The 17,805-nt window shown below is 36.2% G+C and overlaps 2 protein-coding genes across 2 annotated transcripts; both read right to left on the bottom strand.

The window, feature by feature from the left end:
• Positions 1–1,569: 1,569 nt before the first annotated feature.
• Positions 1,570–4,571, bottom strand: LOC107586663 (uncharacterized). Its single transcript, XM_016274118.1, has 7 exons — positions 4,166–4,571; positions 3,938–4,082; positions 3,730–3,828; positions 3,494–3,638; positions 3,114–3,259; positions 2,435–2,574; positions 1,570–2,292 (listed from the first exon to the last, which is right to left on the bottom strand). The coding sequence occupies exons 1-7, from the start codon at positions 4,272–4,274 to the stop codon at positions 2,156–2,158; spliced, it is 921 nt and encodes a 306-aa protein (XP_016129604.1). The 5' UTR covers positions 4,275–4,571; the 3' UTR covers positions 1,570–2,155.
• Positions 4,572–6,279: 1,708 nt separating this feature from the next.
• dnajc1 (DnaJ (Hsp40) homolog, subfamily C, member 1) lies at positions 6,280–12,771 on the bottom strand. Its single transcript, XM_016272415.1, has 12 exons — positions 12,444–12,771; positions 11,307–11,408; positions 11,127–11,173; positions 10,436–10,601; positions 9,893–9,990; positions 9,037–9,127; positions 8,850–8,940; positions 8,535–8,698; positions 8,336–8,455; positions 7,208–7,256; positions 6,638–7,083; positions 6,280–6,525 (listed from the first exon to the last, which is right to left on the bottom strand). The coding sequence occupies exons 1-12, from the start codon at positions 12,594–12,596 to the stop codon at positions 6,457–6,459; spliced, it is 1,596 nt and encodes a 531-aa protein (XP_016127901.1). The 5' UTR covers positions 12,597–12,771; the 3' UTR covers positions 6,280–6,456.
• Positions 12,772–17,805: the final 5,034 nt, after the last annotated feature.

Genomic DNA, 17,805 nt, shown 5'->3' with positions numbered 1-17,805 from the left:
TGTGTGTGTGTGTGTGTGCGTGAGAGAGAGAGACATCACAGTGGAGTCTTAACCGTGGCTTGTGTACTGCAAACACATATTCATCACTGTGTCTGTCACAAGACTCTGTTCCCCTTTCGGGCTCTGTCTTTACATTTATTTTGAAAGATGAAGCTCGTGATTATGGTAAGGGGCGTTACATTTCCGACGAGTGCTTGCGGTGTTCGGCCAATCACAATGCACTGGGTCAGCTGGCCAATCAGAGCAGACTGCGCTTGTCGGAAGGAGGGACTTTGTAGAAAACGAAGTGTTTGAGAGAGGCGGGGCATAGAGGACCTACAATAATGTACAGTATTTGAAAAATAATGTGTTTTTTGAACATTAAAGCATGTCAACATATTCTGTTACACCAAATACACCAAATAATGATCTTTAAAAAAGCATCATATGACCCCTTTAACTATGTGATAAGTCTCAATATGCTATATTTTTGTTGCATATTGTGTTGAGACATGAAGGAAATCCAAGTTAGCTTTGCCACTAACAGAGGGGTTTTAGAGAAAAATTATGTAATCAATCATGTCATCTTTGTCATGCTGCTATATAAACTGTTGTATACTCTTTGTCGTGGAGATAGTCTGTGATTGATATGAGGTCCTCCCGGCCGTGATTAAAGCATATTCAAATGCATTGTCTAGAGTCTGTCTGGTTACTGCTGTGCAGCAGGTTAGTGGAACACTAGAGATCTTAGTCCCAAGTGATAAAGTGTTCAAAAGAGAGAAGACATAACTTAACCCAGGTGAATAGGGGATTTCTTGCACACAACTGTTGTTTATTTTATAAAGAGCAGCAGTAGTCAGAATAATACATACTTTTGTCATTAAATTCAATATTTAATGCAACATTTGTTTCGTTAGTCTAAAAGATAAAATAATAATTTAAACAGGACAAAGAAAAGATTCTTAGCATACTATTTAAGCACAGGGTAAGTGAGTCTGAAATGGAGGGGATGTTCATCTCCTGGGAGGAAAAAATGTCCTTTATTTGTCTTTTAGTTTCTCATAAGTAATTCATCCTGTAGTGAACAAGCCAAAGTACACAGGGTCAAGCCTGCTGCAGCTGCTGCCAGGAGACACACACATTCCAAAAGGGCAACAACATGCATGACAAGATGCTTCAGTTCACATCCACACCAAAGTAAATGTACAAGAAGAGCCGTGATCAAAGCGTGTATATTCACCAGACACAAATGTTGTGTGGCAACCCTGAATGTCTCTGTAATCGCTGTTGAAAGACCAATGGTCTCAGAGGCTGGCAATCAACACCAAGGTGGTTTCCAGAGCACTTGAACTAAACATACAAAAAAGCTGTTTCTCACGAATCATTCATCCTAGTGTGTATCATGCAACGTCTGTGTTACATTTTTAGTGATCATTAACAATGACAATTGATGCATTTCAGGTATTTTATTAAATATTCATAAATGAGCTTTTTATAAATGCTATATCTTTAAAAAATAAACTTAAAAAAAGTACAAAATCCCAACTTTTTATTGATCTTTTTGTCTTTACTTACTCTTGAAACATGGTATCATGATTATTGTCGGCTTTTGTATGATATACTGCTTTTGATACTGTAATAAATTGCTTCCTTATTTGTGCTTATTTTGCTTTGAATTGCTAAAATATTAAATGTTAACGTTAATTCATAAAGACATGCAAAAAGGTAACAAGCAAATGAATGTACTGTCAGGTTCAGGTATAATACTGATATTTTGGTCACAAGTTACTGAATATATCTGCATACACACAATTACATTATAAAACATTAAAATGAAATAAAAAGCTGTTGTGCATAATAGTGTTTCATAATACTGCTGTTTTTATTGTATTTTTGATCAAATAAATGCAGACTTTTATTTCAACTTTAGAATGGTAAGAGTAACATAGAACAAAACTGGCACATTTAATACCCTGAACATGGCCTGGCTCAAGCTCAGAATAGATATAATGTTGTTACCGTATGCTGTTTCATGCATATTTTCCATAATACTTTGAAAAAGACATCTGTTCCAGCCGAAATACATTCATGCAGGTACTGCACACCTGGAAGGGTTACCGTTTAGGGCACGTCATCTTTGAAGTTTTCATGAGTGTTTAGTATTTATGATGTATGGTTATTTATCAGTGCCGCTGTTTGGTGACATCAGGACCTCAGGACTTACTTCACGGAAGAGAGGCAGAGTCCCGTGTCTCCAAACCACCAGCCCCACGCGCACCACTAACAAAATACAGGCCAACACCAGAAGCATCACTATGGAAAATAAAAGCATGACACTATAAGCACAGTGACAACAATGCAGCCTTAATATGTAACATTTTTATGAGTTTGTGCTTTAACTATGCTATATTTATAGTTAACCAAAACGACATGGATGTGTTTATCATTGACTAACTTGAAAAGATGGCATTCCGGCCAGGTCCCGCGGCAATGTAATGCTTGCTTAGGCTTCCAATTAGAGCATAGATAATCACAGGGTAAACCGAGAGGATGTAACGGACGTGCTTCTCTATTAGAAAGTTTTCAACTGTAAACCTGTAGAAGAACACATAAGAACACGTACCTTAAATATGAGTCAATCACAAATGAAAGACATTTTTTAATGATTTAGTTTTATACCATTTTCAAGAAAGGTTTCTCTAAAAATGTCATGTGGGGTAACCAACAAGTAAAAAGTAATAATTTATTACTCTTAACCTAACCATACATATGTATACACATCTTAATCATTATTTTTAAAACAATTTTAAATATATATTTTCAGCGTTTTTACAAATTTCATGTATTATTCATTCATAAATATTATGACGTCTCTAGAGAGTCACACCACATGACAGCTAAACTTGCCTCGTCATAAAATGTTCAAATTATTTTATATAATCTTGACACATGCTCATGACATCATTTCCAGTTTTTAATTGCATTTTCTTTATGTTTTGTTTTCTTAGAGATAAGAATAAAAGCCAAAATGCCAAACACCTTAATATGGTAATAACAGATAAACAAACGGATCTAAACAAAAAATGTCATTGAGCCATATCACAAAATTATAGCAGAAAATAAATGATGATTACCATATAATTACTTCCAACAGAAGTATGCATAAAGAAGCAGTAGCAGCATGTGTTGGGGAAACTGACGCCAGATCCAACACAATAGTGAAGTTGAGCAGTGTGGCAATAGTTGTCCATGTTGCATAAGTGGCAATGCCATTTTGAACCTGAGGTACACATATAACATGGTCATTTCAAACATTTCAAATCTGTTGTGCACCTAATTTACCTGCTATCTTTTGTTAATACTGTGCATTTAAATACCTTACATATGAGATATAATGTTCAGGTTCAGTGGTCATGTTCATTTCATTAAAAATAATAAATAAATGATTAAATACAAAAGAAATAAATACTCTGCCTCTTGCCAAAGCGATTCCAAAATGATGTTCAATGCATACCAACACTATGATGCAGAAGAGGTCTTTTGGATGTTGCTGTTTAAGCCAAGATCCATGAGCTCGCAGACCAAGACAAGAGAAGAAGATCATCAGGTAGTTGGTGAAAGCAATCAGGGCAAGAACAATCAGGGCAGGAATCATCAATCTGAATCAATAAAAGACAAACACGTGACCTTCTGAGGCACCATGCAAAACTATGATTATGCCACAAAATATGTTGGCTGCCCACAACTTACTCTCTATCCCACAAGACCAGCCAGGTACTGTTCAGAATCATGTTGATGATCCATGAGAGAAAGAATTCCGAGGGCAGGATTGCTGGACTTGAGTACAACCTGACAGCCAATAATTCAGGCGAAGACTGTCAAACTACAATGAATGGCTTTCAAACAGTGTGAATAAGCAAAGTGTTGATATGAGTGGAGTGTGTGTGGTTTGAAGTACCCTCTACAAAGCCAGGTAAGGATATATGCGTTCATCAGGAAGAGCCAGGAATAGACGACCCCCCATATAGAGAAGGTCCATCCAGCAGGAGTGATCTCTGTCTGATATCTGTCTGATATATTTCCAGTGCTGCGCTGAAATGGACCTTAAAAGCCAACGAGAAATTAGATGCATATATGACTTATTTATTATACATCTGTAGGTTACATAAATTAACCTGGTACGTACCTTTTCCTGGTCCCGCGAGTGCATTGATAATCAAAGCAGCAACGTAAGCAAATTGAGAAAGAGCAATGAGCAAAATACGCAAAGTCTTGTGATCCCTCAGAAGAGACATTTTTTTGATCTAAGAATTCAAAACTATTATGTTCCTTTCGTTTTTGTAAGCTAAAAATGGTTATATCGTTGATATTGCGCTTGCCACGGTGTGAAGTTAGCAAAGTTAGCTAACGTTAGAGTCGCTGTTCAGTGGGCCTATGTGCTAATAGAAACGAATTAAAAACATAATATTTCTTCGTGGAGAGTAATACCGCCCTTGAATTATACCCACGACTTTTTAACAACTTATTTTTCCGCCACTACAGAGAGGTGGGGTCTTCTAACTTGTTTACGTTACAAAAGATGCTCTTGTTGTGTAAAGAATAAGAAGCGAGTGTAAGAGAGCCATCTGCTGGACAACAACACGACCAGCCTTGGTCTCGACTAAAATTAAATTGACTAAAATATTATATGAACAAATTTACCATAAAAAAATCTTGGAAGGTAAATTTGTTTATTCCATTTCTAAGTATTGTGCTATATAAAAAAGTATCTGATCTAAGCCTTGCTTTATGGATGTCTAACGGGATAAACATTCATCTTTTTAACCCTGTAAATCTGGCCATGTAAAATAATAGTCAGATTCATGAATAATAATAATAAACATTGTGTTTTAGATTATGCACCATATTTGATACATCAGGCTTATATGGCTCACATAGCTCAATGAGGGAAAAAACACATCTACATTTTATTCAGAGGCCAAAACTCAGTAGAAATATGCAATTTGGTATGGTTGTTATTATTTATATGGCCAAAAAGTAAGACGTAATTCTGATAGTTTGTAATGTAGCCTAAGTAAATGACTTCTTTATTATAACTAGCAATATGTACCTGAAGGGGTTTTTTTAGACTAAATGAGACTTTTTACTTGCTAAAAAGTATGAACATTCAATAAAATGCCATAAAATCAGGGAATATCAGGGGCAGCTGTCACTCTAAAGGACCCTCTTGCCACAGTTCACCTCTAAAGAGCACATCAGTGTCAGACAGGCTCTGCTAAGTTTTAGTTTTAGAATATTTTAAATCCATTGGTTTTGTGAAAGAAATGCCAAATTGGTCAACACCATCAGATGTCACCACCGTAAAAAAGCACATTTTGTTAAAAAAGAGAAAAGTTGGGAGGTTGTATCAAAGCATAGCTCAGTAGCTTTTAGTACATATAAGATACATACATGTAGTTTCATTTGTCTGTGTACAAGGTTTTATTTTTTAAATTTTGCACCGTTTTGTCCCACTTCTCAAGAATGACTTAACTATGAGTCAGAAGGCATAATATTGTATAGATTGAGTACAGCAGGTTTTTTTCAGCAAAGTTATGAACATGTTGATAATTTAGAGGCCTTAGAAATTAAAGTATCAAATATGATACAGTAGGCTTTGTAGGGTTAAAGATATTGACAATATCTGGACCATCATTTCAAGTTGAACATCACACTTTAACATCTGAAATAACTTTCAAGTAGATTAAAAATGAATAACGCGATGTTTTATTGATTTAGATGCCTCTCTTTCTCCTGTTTACTTTATTTGTTCCAAGTATTTCCCTGTAGATTATCACCACATTAAATGCAAGCATTTGTTTTTACAAAATATGAACCTTCAATCAATGACATTAATACTCAGATCTTAAATCAGTTATAGAACAATGTCATATACAGCTGTGTGACTGGAAGCCATATGTTTGTGACATTCAGAGGTTTGAACAGTTGAAAATGTGTCCAGTCAGGATGGTAAAACATGTTTAAAAACAAAACAATTAACAATTAATGTAGCTCCACTCATAGTCACATGAGGGCAGCAGACTTCTTTTCATATGTGTGCCGATTATAAATCAAACTGTCCTCAGCAGGGTGTAAAATGTACCTATTCCTAATTAAGCCTAAATTAAATGTATTTTTAAAAATAAAAATAAACTCCCTATGCCATTATCACCGACAACTGGAAATAACATGAAAATGCAGCTATTGACAAATGCATTTTCTATTGCAATAATTACAGAATTTTAAAGTTGATTATCTACAATCTGAAAGAGATTTTAAAATAAATAAAACCTTTAAATGTGCAGTTTGGATCTCTCCAATGAGTAATGCTGACGATTCAGACTGAACATGGCACATAGTCTGACAACAGGATGTAGGGTTGGATTAAGGCACATAACAAGCAGGTGAGAGGTACGGTGAAATATTGAAGACCAGGAGTCAGCTCTTGGCCTGCTTCCGTTTCTGAATCAGCTCCGCCAACAGTTTATAACGGGACATGCACTCCTCCTAAATAGGTTAAAGAGACTCAATTCATTAATTAATATGAAATCCAGCTTTTATATGCAGTTAAATGTTAATTTAAATAAATTTTCCAATGATTGTCGGTGAGAATGCTCACCTTGGTTTTCCCAGGCACCACCTTAGCAATCTTGTCCCAGCGTTCAGTGGCGCCCCGTGGGTATTGCTGTAAGGCCAGCTCCAAGAGCCTCTGCTGGTTCTGGGTCCAGACATCTTCAGCAGCACTGGGTTTTTCTCTGGAGGCTGATGGTTTCTTCTCATCTTCACTGTCGTCATCTACAGCTGTGGGGTCGAAGTCTCTTTGTCTGCGTCCTTTCACTCTCTCCTCCGCTGCTCCGGCTCCAGCACTCCCGACAGCAGACTTTTTCGTCCGTCTTCTGAGTGCTTTGCTCTCAGAGTCCTCTGCTCCAGCAGGCTCTGCTGAATCCTCCAGCTGCTGCTCGAAGGTGTCCTCTCGCTGGGTCATCAGACTGTCTGGCACGGTGACGGCTCTGGAACTCTTTCCCATCACTGCACCACCCTTCAGCTCAGAAAGCTTCACCAACCCTGGAAATAAAGACAAAGAGAGAGAGAAGTGTTCTGAAAGACATGCCTGATAATACACCACAGTAGGTGATAAATCATAGACTGTAGGTGGAATTTGATTCAAAATATTTGATAAATAGTTTACCTGATGTATTGGTGACACCGTCTTTGACTTGCTTCACCTTTGCTGTCACCTGTAAAGGTATACCAAACCATTTTTGGTTACAGTGGTACTTCACACACACATTTATGTACCAGTTTTTATTTGATTAAAAAAAAAAAAACTGGTACATAAATGTGTGTGTGAAGTACCACTGTCATTTTTTACGTATTTGATTTTTTTTAAAAAGGGGGGGGAAAAAAAGCAAAATTGTGCAATATTATTACAATTTAAAATAACTGTAAAATGTAACACAATAGAAAATAATGCATTTTATTCCTGTGATGGCAAAGCTGAATTTTCAGCAGCCATTACTTTAGTTCTTAGTATCACATGATCCTTCAGAAATTACTCTAATATGCTGATTTGTTACTCAAGAAACATTTCTTATCATCAATGTTGAAAACAATTGTGCTGCTTAATATTTTAGTGGAAACCATGATACATTTATTTCTGGATTCTTTGATGAATAGAAAGTTCAAATGGACAGCATATATTTTAAATAGAAATTTCACTGTCACTTTTGATCAATTTAATCGATTCTTGCTTATTACAATTATTTCTGAACCCAAACTTTTAAATGGTTTTTTAAATGGTATTTTTCTTCTTGTGTGAACAAAACTAAACAGTCAGGAAATGCTACTATCCACATGAGTGCATATTTATATATATATATATATATATATATATATATATATATATATATAAATTAAACAGATGTATTTAAAAAAAAATATTTAGTTATGCGTGTTTTGTAGTTATGTGTAACACTGATTCAATATGAAATAAAACTAAATAAAATATTTTAGTAAATTTCTTAAACTGACATTTCTGTTATTATAGAAGATCATTATATATAACAAGTCAAGTGCCCTTTATTTATATAGCTCTCTGCACAACACTGATTGTAAAGCTGCTTTTAAACAGTGATTCAATTCTTTTCAGAATTCAATTCCTTTATAAAGCAGCTCTAAAAAAAAACAATAGTAAACAATCATTATTCAGTTGAAAGAAGTTCATCGTTGATTCAGTTCAGTTCAAATATATATAAGCATTATAGCTGCTGTGGGTCAATTACTAGTCATAAGTTAACCGTACTAATTCCAGATTTACCTCAGTCACTGATCTGCCTAACTCATGAGCAATCTTCTCCCACCGGCCTGGCGTTCCACCAGGAAACTTGGCCATGCAGCGGGAGAGCTGGCTGAGATCCTCCTCCATCCACTCTTGAGCCTACAATCATCACCAGCCATTGGTTAATTCAATACTTCCAATTTAAATCAATGTCCTTTGAGCAGAGACAAACACTTACTTTCTTCTTCTGCTGTTTTTTGTCTTCTAACCAGTCATCCATCTGATCCTCAATATCTTCAATAGATGTTCCCGGATCATAAATTGGCACAAAAGCAGCATTTGTATTGGGTTCATAGACTGGAAACTCCACTTTAGGTTTCTTCACCTTGGGCCGTTTTTCTTCTGCGGAGCAAAATCCATCAACAACACGTATTATTAAGGATCACATAGTCACAACTCAATCACAATAATGTGTACGGCTATATGTGCAGAGGTCAGAGTATAACTGTGTGATCGAGGTCAGATGTATAACTGTGTGTGATCGTGATCTTACTCTGCTGCATTTCCTGTTCTGCCAGAGCCTCTGCCTCTTCCTTCTCTTTTTCTTTCATTTCCTTATAATCTTTATAATACTGCTTCACATCCTAAAAACACAACATATGGTCATGGCTACAGCTTTAGCCTGGGAGTGTCAATTTTGAAAACGCATCTCAAAAACATAAAATCTGGAGGAAAAGTACCTGTATGATATGAGGGAGAGACTTCACTGAATAGTACAACCAGATGCTTAATTTGAAAGGCAAAATGTCATGCCAGTGTGGCCTGTCAGACCTACAAAAAAGAAAGTAAGTCTGAGTACCAATGTCAACATTTCTTTGTTTACAAAAAAGCATCTAGTTTTATTCATGGTTTCTGCAGGTTTTATGCAGAAACTTTTTAAAGATCTTTTTAAAACCAAGTAAAGAAAATGTAAGGAATAATATAAAGGCAACAGTATGTCAATGTTCACAAAATGTAAATGTGTAGGGAACAATAAGTTGTAATATTAACACTTGAAAGTTTAAAATTAAAACTTCCAACAGATCTCCATTACTTTTTCATTCATTTCACACAAAAAAGCAGCTTAATAACGTTAATAATAAATAGCTTGCTCCCAAAGACTAGAACAATGAAACAACCATAACTTTTACTGTACCTGCAAAAAAAAAGTGATGTTCTTTCTCAGTATTTTTGTCTGGTTTTTCCAGTTCAAAAGATTCTTAAATCAAGATACACTTACTTAAGTAAAATGACATAAGATCAGAGGTTTTCTGAGACATTTATCAAAATTAAGCAAGTTTATTATCAAAACAAGAACAAATATCAACTTAATTTAAGAGAAAACAAGTTTTTATATCTTTATTTTGCACCTCAAATAAACACATATTGGCTTAAGGATACTTAGATATTTGTATTGAAAAAAAAAAAAAAAACGAAGATAATATGAGATAAGTGAATATCTTTCTCTGTTTTTCTTACTCCTTTTTATGGCATTCATTTAGGAAAACGTGAATTTAGACTTTTTAAGATGCACAAAAACCCTGGTTATTAGGTTACCTCTCATTTTTGTCCTGTGCCAAGGACTTAATCTCATCTGTTATCTTACTGCTTTGCTTCTTTTTCTTCTCCTTCTTCTTCTTGCTCAGAAGTTCATCCTGAGAAGAATCAAGACATAGCAGCTCAGACATAACCCCTACAGAATGGGAATGGGAAACATTTTGGGATTTTCAAAGTCGTCATCTAATTAGTTGCATTCTACTGGATTTCCAGGAGACGAGTGCATCGTGTTCTTTAACGGTCCGGTTGAAAACAAAGCTGCTGTAATGCCAAACCCCCTTACAGAAGAAAACTGTCATGTTTATAACTGTGAAAACGAACGCTCATCAGGATCAATTAAATGCTGGATTTTAAAAAGTATGTGAAGTTCACAGCACCATTGTTGCAGTATACTTGCACAAAGTTCTTAAATGAATTGCACTCCAGTCTGTTATCATAGGCACATCGACTTTACAGTTTCATGTCGCTAAACATGATGCTAGTAGGCGAGATACAGAAGTATTACAAGACCACAACTGTGCTATACAACAATTCAGCACTTACCAACTGCTTCTCTAGGTAGATGGACCATATAACTGCATAGTGACCCACTGTCAGAATGAGGAAGAGGAGGAAGCCCAACTCTCCATTACTCATCTTCCTAACACGTCGATAGTAGAAGACAGGCTGCCTCCAGTCCGGCAGCCCATTAACCAGGATGTCATCATATCTGTGAGTTTAGTAATAAACTATTGTTAAAAGCAATTGTAACATTCAGTTCAAAGACCCCAGTCATAGTCACACTGGTACAAACAGTGATTAGGGATCTTACTCAAGGGCATAATGTCAATAAATTATTAAAGATAATATTTCATCACTATTTAAGAACCTCTAAGAATTTGTGTTTAAGAAACACTTTTCACTGCTATACTAGGATAGTGGTGCTTAACCAGGAGGCCTTAGCAACTGTCAGGATGCCTTCAAATTATTTATATTGAAAAATTTACTTTAAAATGATAATAAGAATAATAAACAAACATACAACAAATCTCAACAACTATATTTTTTTTATTAAAAACAAACAAATAGAAATCTAACACCATAATTATAGCAGAAACATCTTTAAATAGCGTGTTGGACAACAAGTAGTGTGTAATGTGTGTGTAGGCCTTCAAGTCAAAAAGCTTGAGAACAGCTGGTCTAGGATTAAAAAAAAAAAAAAAAAGTCCACAAGCAAATCATGAGAATACCTCACCTTTGTCTTCTTTCCTCATCCTTGAGGACTTCGTAGATGGCAACTAACTAGTAAGAGATAACAGAGAAGATATTTTAATTGTAATACACTGAATTCCAAAAGGTAAGTATAGAAGCAACAATTAACATGATCTAAATTAAGCCAAAGAGAACTTTCATTCAAGCTTAACAAAACACCTACTTGTCGAAACTGGTTTTCAGCATTTTCATCTTTGTTTTTATCAGGGTGCAATGTAAGAGAGAGCTTTCTATATGCCTTCCTGATCTCAGATGAGGATGCATCCTGTTAGAAACAGAATCAAGAACATAAACGTCAAAAACATTTAATTGACAGTCAGTCATGAACGCTTATACTCTGAGACTTCACTGCAGTGAGTGTTTGTTTAAAAACGAAAACAGTCACAGACTGTGTTTGGGCTCTTTGGCATTTCAGGCAAAATGAAATAACAGCAATAAAAGCTGCAGAATGTCTTGTCACCTTTATAGTTTCTCACAACAAACATACTGTCAATGTTGTCAACTGTAATATGCAACTCACACTGGCAGCTGTAACTGGTAGACTATTTTGGACTAGCAACAAACCAGATACCAGCTGATCATACCAGTAAGGTTAAGCTGGTTTCTGGAGCACAGTAGCTGGTTTACCAGTCTGGACTAGCTGACAACCATCTTGGACTAGCTGACAACCATCTTAGACTAGCTGGAAACTAGCTAGCATGTTCCAAAACGAGCTACAGTCTTTTTTAGCACAGAATTAGCATTTCTTCTGAAATGCATCGATAGCAAATTTCTGCAAGGTAACGTTATATGCCTGACTAACGGTTGACGCTGTAGGAAGTAAAGTGTAACCAAACGCTAGTTTTTACGAATAGCGACTATGATTATAAAGGCATGGGCTCTTCCACGCATCAAATATGACTTAGCAACCGAATAGTGAAATTACAGCAAAACTATAAAACATTCATTTTTGAGCTAAGTAATGACACGTCATGTTATGATGTGCAGGCCCACAGCCGGGAGGTTTCTTTGTCAGTGGCCCCCGCCGTCCAGCTTCCGGAGGAGGCAGAGTCCGTTTACCACGAGTCGGGAGACACAATAGTGGGGCTAAAGAAAGCTATTCAGCTAACGGCTCGAGTTGCTTTGATAAGAATGCAATCTCTGTAAACGCACTATAGGGGACCCTGCGATAAATCTACGTCGGCGCGCTGCTAACGTTATATGTTCAAGTTAAGTGCATATCACATTTACAGACACCGTTTGAATGACCGAGTCAAAGGCAAGCGTGACAAACTTGCGAATTACATCAAATTGCTCTTACCCGATTAACCGACAGGAACTCATAGAAGGTTTGGGGGATTTCCTCCACTAGGTCGAAAAGCTCCAGGTCTGCGTCCCATGCTAATGTTGGCAAAGGCTGAATAACGATCAGCCCGGAGAACAACACTAACGTAAGGATCTCGGGCAAAGCCATTGCTTAAAGTTTTTTATATATATATATGTTTGAGAAGGTTTACTACCTACTACCCATTCGGACAATCTTGGTTATGAGGCCAATTTAGCGTAACTTCCCGTCCTTCGGCTCAAACGGGCCCATCGCTCAGTCAGCCTGCTCTACGTAGGCTACACACGTTTCACATGTAGCCGCCACAGCGCGAGCCAATAAGCATGAAAGCTTCGGTAGTGACATGGTGCGTCATATACACCTTACCAGGGGACGTTCAGGACTCCGTATCGATTATATTTCATAATAGTATTAATCAAGTATTATGTGCATTATGTGTCCTGCTAGATAGGTAGCATTTTTTTGTTCAAATTAATAAATAAGCTGATATGGCCTCGTTACAGCCTTTTCCACATCTGTTATGACATTATCTAGCCTATCTTTTGTCTTTTTATTGTAATCTCTTGTAAAAGAAGTGATGTTATCAGTAGAAGCGTAGCTACTATCTTTTAGAACAGATTGTTTTTTTTTGTTTGTTTGTTTTGATTGGAGAGAGAAAAAAATGATTCCTCCCTTGTAGCGTTGTTTGTACTTCTCTTTAGTATTAACCTAACCTCCTTTCATCGTTGGTCAATTTTGCGACATTGACATTCTACCAAAACAGTTTCAATTATTCATCGACCGTCTTTGTTCTCAGTCTAAAAAGATGGTCACATAACCAGGGCTAGTCCCGTTTCTTTTCGACAGCAAGCATGAAGTTCTGATAAAAGTTCATCTGATGAAAACTCTCATACTGGCAGCAATATTCGGACAATCTTGGTTATGAGGCCAATTTAGCGTAACTTCCCGTCCTTCGGCTCAAACGGGCCCATCGCTCAGTCAGCCTGCTCTACGTAGGCTACACACGTTTCACATGTAGCCGCCACAGCGCGAGCCAATAAGCATGAAAGCTTCGGTAGTGACATGGTGCGTCATATACACCTTACCAGGGGACGTTCAGGACTCCGTATCGATTATATTTCATAATAGTATTAATCAAGTATTATGTGCATTATGTGTCCTGCTAGATAGGTAGCATTTTTTTTGTTCAAATTAATAAATAAGCTGATATGGCCTCGTTACAGCCTTTTCCACATCTGTTATGACATTATCTAGCCTATCTTTTGTCTTTTTATTGTAATCTCTTGTAAAAGAAGTGATGTTATCAGTAGAAGCGTAGCTACTATCTTTTAGAACAGATTGTTTTTTTTTTGTTTGTTTGTTTTGATTGGAGAGAGAAAAAATGATTCCTCCCTTGTAGCGTTGTTTGTACTTCTCTTTAGTATTAACCTAACCTCCTTTCATCGTTGGTCAATTTTGCGACATTGACATTCTACCAAAACAGTTTCAATTATTCATCGACCGTCTCTGTTCTCAGTCTAAAAAGATGGTCACATAACCAGGGCTAGTCCCGTTTCTTTTCGACAGCAAGCATGAAGTTCTGATAAAAGTTCATCTGATGAAAACTCTCATACTGGCAGCAATAGGCCTGTATTCGGGTGAACAATCCAGTGGTGGCTAATATTAAGCACATGATATCGGGTTTTTCTCGACAAAGTTTGATTTGTGACAAAGGAAATATTTGAGTGAAAATATTGAAAGATCAGACATCAGACAGTCAAAACTTTGAGAAAGCTCACAGTTAGCCTAAACTTCATATCTTTAAAAGTAGGGAGAACTAAACCAAATCTACTGTTAAAACGCAGGCCTACGAAATAATTAATTTAATATAAGCAGATTTAATTGTATCAGCCATTTGCGGTCACTGGTAGCCTACATATGGTCTACAATAAATACAAGTATTGGAAAAAAATTGTCTTATTTTTCTATAATTTATGTATGATTAGTATATTATCATTTATATATATTTTTTAATTAACGGAGGTTAATTGTTTCCTAGCTTTGATTTGGTCGTTATTAAGACATAGGCTCATGCAAACATGTTTAATTCTGTGACATTATTTTGAGAAAACTTTAAAAAGGTGAAGAATCACATTTACACTTCTGTAAATGAGAAACTCACGAGGGCGTCTTTGGGCTTGGTTAAGGACATAAATAGCCTCTAGCCTATTCTAGTCTGTGTCACGGGTTAGCCTTATTTAACTAACAACGGAATTCTGAAACAAAATAGGCTACATCCCCATTGTCTTTCAGTTTAATGGAAAATCTTTCATTTAGCCAATTTCTTTGTTTGTTAAACTCTTGTCCTTGAGTCGGTACAGACCAACTTTAGGGACGTAAGCTGTGACGGGAAAAGTGCTGGGCTTTCTTTTATCTTTTTTTCCTTTTAATTGTGAGCAATTAAACCAAAGAATAACAGTTTGAGGTTTAACCACTTGATAGAGTTAATTAGGTCTTGGAATATTGCTGCAATGTAGGCATGAATAGTCTATATTAATTTAAATACTACAGAAAGCATGCAGCATGCATTTGCCACCGCCTAAAATGTTAAGTTAATCAATATAGCGCAAAAACCAAATTTACCGGCTCTAAATAAATAGGAAATTTAAAAAAATGTATTTTCACAAGATTATACTGTCCTTACCCCATTGTGGTTATTTTGGCGATCTGTTAACAGTTAGGCCTACAATTAGTCTGATTTCCATTTTGTTTTATTTTTTATTTTTTTATAGCCTTTATAGCCTCATTTTTTATGAATATTTGTTTTACTTGTGCGTTTGTGTGAGTTATATATTTTAAAAGCATCATAATTACAACTTTTTTACACTTTCTAATTCTGTATTTACACTTGGAAGATTGCACTTCTATTTTCCACTCCATTTAGTCAATCCCATTAAACAAATCTAATCAGTTATAGCCTATTTGATTTTTTTCTTTCTAAACAGAATGTCAGTATCGAAAAGGAAGAACAAAATTATATTATTTATGAGCAGAGTAGCTACTTATTAAAACATGTTGAGCTGATGAGATAAGGCACACGTCAAATAAAATAAAAACAATTTATTAATGTCTTAACACTGGAAAAATGGACGAGTGAGCGATACGGTGTTGTTGACTTAACATACATGCTATCCGACAATAAATGTAAAGTTACATTTCTATGAATGATTAAACCATTAATATTAACATAGGCTATAGGCTACTGATATTTTTTCTCCACACGTTGTTTCATTCGTGTGCTTATAGCTTAATATCATAATGGAACAATATTAATTTTTATTCATGAACTCGTCATCATTCGATTTAAGACCATCAACGACATAACCAAACACAAACTCAAAGCGGCTGTATCTGTAAGTCCTGACCTCCAGCTCCCATTCAGTCCACAAATCAATTTTGTGGAATCAGTAAACAATCAATAATCAATAGTGTCATTAAAGTTGAACCCAACAGGTAAGACAAAAGAGGAAACGCAGTCACTGAGCATGGTCATTTTTGAAAGATCTTCTCGTTTTATTTGCCATTTATATATGTTATAATAAATCGCTTTAAATCGTCTTCATATAAAGTCTTAAGAATGATCGAATAAATTACAAGACAAAAGAGCCTGTGCTTTAAAATGGTTAGCTTATTGATGTGTAGGCTAAATAAGATTCGAGTCAACATTTAATCAAGCAAGGAATACGAAACTGTGGAAAGCATTTATTCTTCACAAATGTATTTAATACTGGAGTAGTTTTCCATGATGCATAGACGCTATGGAGTTGTCAATAACTTTACAGTTTTTGGAAGAGGAGGGCATTAGGCTATCTATCTCTCGAGTTGTTGCTCAAGGTTCCGTGCTGCATTAACACCCGCTAGGCGACTGAGAATCGGCCATTTTGATGAGTCACATCTGTAGTCGGAATAAATAAATAGGTATAGATGAAATCGGTATATTTGTCAGAAAATGACACTAGTCTTTAACAAATCAATTTTGTGGAATCAGTAAACAATCAATAATCAATAGTGTCATTAAAGTTGAACCCAACAGGTAAGACAAAAGAGGAAACGCAGTCACTGAGCATGGTCATTTTTGAAAGATCTTCTCGTTTTATTTGCCATTTATATATGTTATAATAAATCGCTTTAAATCGTCTTCATATAAAGTCTTAAGAATGATCGAATAAATTACAAGACAAAAGAGCCTGTGCTTTAAAATGGTTAGCTTATTGATGTGTAGGCTAAATAAGATTCGAGTCAACATTTAATCAAGCAAGGAATACGAAACTGTGGAAAGCATTTATTCTTCACAAATGTATTTAATACTGGAGTAGTTTTCCATGATGCATAGACGCTATGGAGTTGTCAATAACTTTACAGTTTTTGGAAGAGGAGGGCATTAGGCTATCTATCTCTCGAGTTGTTGCTCAAGGTTCCGTGCTGCATTAACACCCGCTAGGCGACTGAGATTCGGCCATTTTGATGAGTCACATCTGTAGTCGGAATAAATAAATAGGTATAGATAAAATCGGTATATTTGTCAGAAAATGACACTAGTCTTTGAAATTGGCCTACAATTGGCGTATACCTTGATCAATTCGATTCATGCGCGGAGCTAATGGCATGTTTTTATTGTAGCCATAGATTACGTGTGAAACTGGTACGGTAGATGGTAACCGAAGGAGCTTTAAGGTTTTGCAGAACCCGGTACGGTTAACGCTAAAGTGCCTCGGGTCTCCGCCAGCATGCTGAGCTTCTTTGTTTTCGCTGAAGTGCCTGTATTAGAGCAGCTGACGTCATGGCAGGGACTGCGCGTGTGGTTTGCAGCTGAACGAGGGAGACTACCGTCCAGCGCTACGGAGAAAAACACCAGCACTATTTCACCGATTATCTAATAATCACTGAATATTTATATGTAACTTGACACTATAAGAACGTCATCAAGGTAAATGCTAAAATTTGTGAACGGTTTCTGGAATTTGTAAACAAGAAAAGTGAAAAAAAGAAAGAAAAAAACCCCCCGCTGTATAAACCCAACATTCAAGTCGGGTCAATGAAGTAGCCATAATGGCAATTTACTAAAAATGGCTTGGCTTAGAACGCCATATTTTGAGACAAGGGTTCAGTGTGACTTCTGTGTAGCCTACACAGGCTACATATTGTATTTGGAAAAATATTACTGTAAAGGATACATATTTGCCTCTTCTACGGCATGACATTTAGAAACATCTGTGCACTGAGAGTAAAATTTCACCACCCAACTTTTCTTCACTGTAACCACTGAGAAAGTGAGTGTGAATAAAAGCAACTGCTTTAT

The sequence above is a fragment of the Sinocyclocheilus grahami genome, unplaced genomic scaffold (genome assembly GCF_001515645.1).
Source record: "Sinocyclocheilus grahami isolate Dianchi unplaced genomic scaffold, SAMN03320097.WGS_v1.1 scaffold5.1, whole genome shotgun sequence".
In the NCBI taxonomy this organism is placed as follows: domain Eukaryota; kingdom Metazoa; phylum Chordata; class Actinopteri; order Cypriniformes; family Cyprinidae; genus Sinocyclocheilus; species Sinocyclocheilus grahami.
The sequence above is the reverse complement of the archived record's forward strand: the minus strand, read 5'-3'. Positions and strand labels throughout refer to the sequence as shown.